The 6,000-nt window shown below is 35.4% G+C and overlaps 1 protein-coding gene across 4 annotated transcripts in view; it reads right to left on the bottom strand.

Moving 5' to 3' along the window:
* Positions 1-215: 215 nt before the first annotated feature.
* LOC145694956 (nuclear RNA export factor 1-like) overlaps positions 216-6,000 on the bottom strand; it is a 127,122-nt gene continuing 121,337 nt past the window's right edge. For all 4 annotated transcript variants that reach the window (XM_081771766.1, XM_081771765.1, XM_081771762.1 and 1 more), the window contains 2 exons: positions 3,504-3,622; positions 216-757 (listed from right to left, as the gene is read on the bottom strand). In XM_081771766.1, coding sequence (XP_081627892.1) covers positions 661-757; positions 3,504-3,622 — 216 coding nt within the window. In that variant the 3' untranslated portion in view covers positions 216-660. The remainder of the gene's footprint in view (positions 758-3,503; positions 3,623-6,000) is intronic.

Raw genomic sequence — 6,000 nt, 5'->3', positions numbered from 1 at the left:
AATATAGCCTACGGCCTGTTTAATAAAATCATTTTGAAGTATGCCTAACCAACGATGTAAATCTGTATACCGAACACACACGCACACACAAATACACACAAATATATAAGATTTTTCCATGTTTCTCCATACTCATATTTTAACCGCTAGTGGTTCTTCATCACTAAATATACATTATGTCTTTCAAATTAATATCTAAAAGTGAAACAAGGATCTACAAAACTAACAAATCTCGCACATTGTTTATTTACAAATAATCATCTGTAAGATACTTCACTATCTTAATACCAGGTATAAACAAGAACGAAAAGTTTCTTCTATTGAAGCAATTCTACATTTTGAGATTAGGTAATATTAACTGCTAAATAAAACATGTCAATATAATAGTAGTGCACACTAACGGTGAAGTACTTAATTTTACAGCTTCCACATAACGTCACACGTGTATCTGTCTTTCACATATACGGTTACAGACAATGGAAAATACGCTAGGCACTGAAGTTTTAACTTTCAAAAATACTGTATTTTTTATTGTTAATAACTGTATGCACTATCATTCAATCACACAAGTTTGTTTTTACGAGATACTTAATTTTTGTGTCCGACTAAAATATGTTTCTAAGTTTTTAACCACACATTATAGTAATCCGAGTCTTCATATTACTTAAATGCTTCAACAGGAATACAGCTTTGCTGGTAGAGATCTCTAAATGTAACTAGGGCTTCTTTCAGATCCCAGTTTGTTTCTATCAAACATCTAGAATTAGAAATAATAATAAATATTAGATTATCTATCCTAATAGTATACTAGTAATCTACGCTATTACCAATAACTACTTCGCTAGAAAAAATCTATGTAGTAGTACTACAAGCTCTTTCATGATAAGTTAATTCAAACAATGCAACGCATATGACTAAGACGTATATTTTTTCTAAAGACGACACAAAAAGTATATTACTCAGCCTCTTATTTGGTACAAAAATATTCGAACATACGAAGTGGTTCCAAATATTGGTGTAACAAAAGGGTACTGACGTATTCTGGATAGTGATATTTAACCGATCTATGGCAATTAGTTCTTGTGCCAGTATGTATAATCTGTGGTTTGTATTTTCCTTTTAAAAAAAAACAGCTTCTAAACTAATTTACGATTATTTTATCGCTAATAGTGCATTAGTAAAAGAGATTTTAAGATGTAAGCCTTTGTTGAGTTCATCCTTGGAGAGCAAATTACCAGTAGACATGAACATTCCGTATATCTTCCTAATGTGTTTTGCAGGGAGCAAAAGTATTTGTAACAATTCAATCTAATTCAAGAGATGAATATTCAAATTTTGTGCGAAGACAAACTGAATCAATAATTAGAAAATGATCCGAACAGTGTTTGGATATATTTTTCTTTCATTGTGAAAGAGTTTCATTATTGGAAGCATATTTCTGAAGAGAACTCTCAACGATGAATAAAACAAAATAATTAGATAACGGTATCATCTGGTTACTTATTCAACTTATTTTTGCCTAAAGTCTGGATATTCAATTTCTGAATTTGCTTGAATTATTTTAAATATCATCCTTTTCTTCATAATACATTGGAAAGAAAAAGGAAGCGCGTTGCCGTCTAAAAACAGCAGGCGAGCCTTTACACTCACCTTAACCAGAACGCCTTCTATAACAAAAGTTAAAGAACAGTTTAGTAAAGCTCGGATCATTCTCCTGTTTACAATTATTAAGTAACGGGTGTCTATTCATCATAAGTCACCAGTTTACCTGTCAGAATTGCAATTTTTTCTTGCATACAGGATAAACGATATGCATACGAACATCAATGCAAAGTGAATTAAATTACAATGAATGCGCAATGTGGGAATAGTGAATCTCTTTGTGCTTGGCAAGCAACTCACTAGTTTACGTGGAAAGGTGTTTTTGAGACGCATGTGTTTCTTTGACGTCGTTGTATCTCAAGGAGAACATTCAGAGTAGAGAGCCATCGGTAGAATGGAAGCAGGCCAAACACAGGCAGAAAGAAGTATTCAAAGCCAATACTCAAAACAATCCCAAGCAATGGACAGGATATGTTGCAAACCAAACCTGGACAAGGTCTTACAAGGGATACAAATCAACAAGACGATCGCTGTTTTAACTGTAATTGCCAGGTGCCACCCTAACCTCTCTTTATCTCTTTACAAATACACCTACAGTCTTGCCGCCGTTCGTCACATCAATCTTCGTCTCCACGATTGAAGTGATGTTGTCAATGTCGTTATTGGCCACTGATTTAATGGTCACATGTTCAACTGAAGAGACGAATCAAGGTTCATATTACTGGTTCTGGTGTCGAGCAGCACCATGGTGTGGTGCATCGCTCTTCACATTACTGAGGCTAGTTCTCTAACCGCTTGAAGATAGAAGGATAAGATTCTGTGCTGCAATTTCAGGGGTGTTTTCCCGGAGTTGTTTCGTCGACGAACATGATAGTTGACTGGGTAATTCATTTGGTGTTTGGTGTCCCTTTCAGCACCACGGCTATATGAGACAGTTTGGTGTGGATCTACAGTTTAACGTGAAATCCGAATCACATGAGCTACCACTGGAAATCGAACACACATCTCCCGCACCCAAAGCGCGTACGCGAACTATTTAGCCACATAGGTTTCTACACCTAAATCCGACCGAACATGTGGAGAATGCCTTAGGGTGATGGATACCCATACTGAGTTACGGAAGCTACTATTTCCCAAAAGTCCAATGCTGGAACAGATTACCGTTCGTACTTATTAAAATGAGGGCTAATTGCACATTATATTGTTATCTGAAGGAGTCCAACTTATTGTCTGAATACGTACACTCATGTCTAAAATGATTGTCGCATATCTATAACTGCCTTCTTGTAAAAATATAATGTGGTAATGATTTTACAGTTTACTTTTAATACTGATACTATGTGTATAATCGAGAAATGTATATTTGTGGTAAATTTCATGGGAAAAGAATTGTAAATACGAAAATTAGAATGAGTAAAACAGAATTTTGCTGAGAAAGTTTTATTTTCGTTTTATTGTTCTTATTTACAGGTCTTTTGACATGAAATTTCTCCATATATATGTCTTTGCCGATTATATACATACTAACATTATAAGAAATACCGGATGAATTCGTTATCAAATTATATCCCTACAACAACATATTTATAGACATGCGACAATAATTTTGGACATGAGTGTACATAAATAAAACGAGTTTAAAAACGAAATTCTACAGCTAGAAAAGAGTTATAATTTTATCTGGCAAATACACACTGTGAAATTACTAAGATTGAAATGTTGCTAATTTTTGCTCTCGCGGAGAAACCTTTACATTCTTTCTTTGAGACAGTATATTACTATGAAGACTTTGTACAGTATGAATATTCAGTTATTTATACAGAACAAAGATAAACTATTTTCGGGAACTATACAACATTTTTGGTACTAATAACAACTAACAAAGAAGACTGTATGCTTACTTTTTGGCCCACTCGGGCTTCATAGTCGTTATCTCCGCCAACACAGCTATCATCTTATCTTCACTATCTATCGATTCAAGTGAATCATTTTCTACGTCATCAGAAGGTGGGAAAGCCAGCTGAAATTAAATAATTAATACATTAATATCTTTGTGTGCTTCAGGAACCTATTAAACCAGATCCTTTCAGTGGCTCAATCGATGTAAATTCTTTACAATTTACATTATCTACTATTACACAAATATAAAAATGGATGAAATCTTTGAGTTTTACGTCCCACGGTTATGCCGGTTAGGCTAAAGGAGACGGTGATGATGAGTAATGAACGAAATGGTGTAATGAAGACAGTGAGAGGAAACGGGAGAACCCCGAGGAAACCTACGCACACGGTGTTTGTCCACCACAAAGTTCACTAGGCGGGGACTGGGATTACACAAATACAGTATACCCACAGGACCTAGTACGCTCACGTCTATACCCTAGTTCAGTGTGCGAATTAGATAATCTATATTGGGGGGGATAAAATTAGGCCAAAGGACATAGTCTGAAGGTTCAAATTTCAAAATGAGACGATAAATGCCTTACCCCCCATATATATATATATATATATATATATGTGTGTGTGTGTGTGTGTGTGACCTGTAATAAATGAGAGATTTATTAATTTAATAAATCTACCGACAATAACTATGCACGTATATATTGTCTGACATACACACACCCCACTAAACCTTTCTGAACGTGTTTTAATGTTGTACTCACTCTTGTCCCCGTAGCTCTCTAAGGTTTATTTAGTTAATAATTTGGCTCGAGCGATAGCCATGATCACAAGCATATGTTAATTTTTCCACTCATATTGAAAGCTTCCACTTTGCATTAATACATACAGGTTGCGAAAAGAAACCTACTTCAGTCTTGTGAAAACCACTAAAATTATCAGTTAAACCGGACATTTTTTTTTTTTTTAAAGAAAATCTAGATATTAGCCTATCAAATAAGAAATGGATTGTTGCTAGTCCCGATTTCTCACATCAAGGTCAAATCGAAGGCCAAATATTTAAAATCTCTCAATTCAAATTTCGAGCTTGTGCTTCTACTTCCCGCTAAAGCTATGCTCATCACGACTTTTTTTCTCCAAATATCGATTCCGTGATGGGCACGGAAAGTCAACACTTAAAAATTACTTTACTGTTAGGTTGAAGATGAGTTGATTCACTATGGGCTACGTTATTTAAATAAAGTAAAACATTACACTGAAGTTTTTCAGACAACGTTAATTGCGTGGACAGCAAACTGTACAGCGAAAAGATGGAAAAATGAAGGGTTAACTTTAAAAAAAAACCGCTCCAGTTGAAATGCTTATACGGACACGGACAATGACACGGAGAACCAGTCGTATTAACAAATGCTGAAACAAATCTTGAATTATTCGCTTATTCACCTAACAATCACCTTCATTAACATGTCTGCTCACTAGGAGCGTATCCCCCAGCGTGTACGTTAACATATACTTACGAGAGAATACCTATATCTCAGATTTTGAGTACAGTTTCAAAATTTCATTTCCGTAAACTGTAAAAGCAGTGATTACTATGCTAATTATCACAAATTAAATGCAACTTTTGAGTTGCATACACACAACCTACTAGGGAATGAAGACAATGTGCTAACAAAGAGTACACTGGAAAATGAAATAACATGTTATAACAAAAATTAAAATAAGATGATAATCGATACAAATATAGAGGATGAATAAGACATATCCGAACTTCGCCAAGTATGGTAGAAGATGCTATTTGTTTACCTCTTTTTGGCCAACCGCTAAGAACATTTATAAATCTATATGTGGCTTTGTTATACGCAATTAGTACATTCAAATTCACAAACGATGACGAACTGAAGGGTACGAAGGTACAGTTGCAAGTAACAACCGTAGTCATAATAATATAATTCTACTAAACAACGTTGAAAATAGTGGGTAATTAGGTGGTAAGTAGAAATGACCAAAACTGAACAGTTTATATCGATCATTTCGAAATACAGCTAGAAGATTAAATTTACAAGAAATAACAAAAATCAGTGAAATTTGGAGTTACACTAAGCATAGTTTGAGGGGGAAAGCGAGCATCCCCGGTGAGGATACTTCAGTTGACTTCTTTGGGGGGGAACAAAATGTGATTGAGGGGGAAAATCCCCCTCATCCCCCCCGGTAATTCGCACCCTGCCCTAGTTTATTCCAGGTAGAGATGGATGATTGAGAGTTCAACGTTTCTTTTTATCACCGAGGGGTACATAGACATGAACTTACCTCTTAACGAGGGATCCGCATCACACGAACTCTCACCGAGAGTCAAACACGGAATTCTCATGGCACAGAGGTATGTACTAACCATGAGAGAACTCTTAAACGACGATGGCTCCAAAATAATTGGTCACTCGTTCAGTATTACGAGGACAAGTGTGAAGGATTGTGACTAAAGAAGTAGTCGGCCTTATA

Source organism: Thermobia domestica, chromosome 9 (assembly GCF_964235325.1).
Source record: "Thermobia domestica chromosome 9, izTheDome1.hap1.1, whole genome shotgun sequence".
NCBI classification, from domain to species: Eukaryota; Metazoa; Arthropoda; class Insecta; order Zygentoma; family Lepismatidae; genus Thermobia; species Thermobia domestica.
Note: the sequence above shows the minus strand (reverse complement) of the source record. Positions and strands in the feature narration are given on the sequence as shown.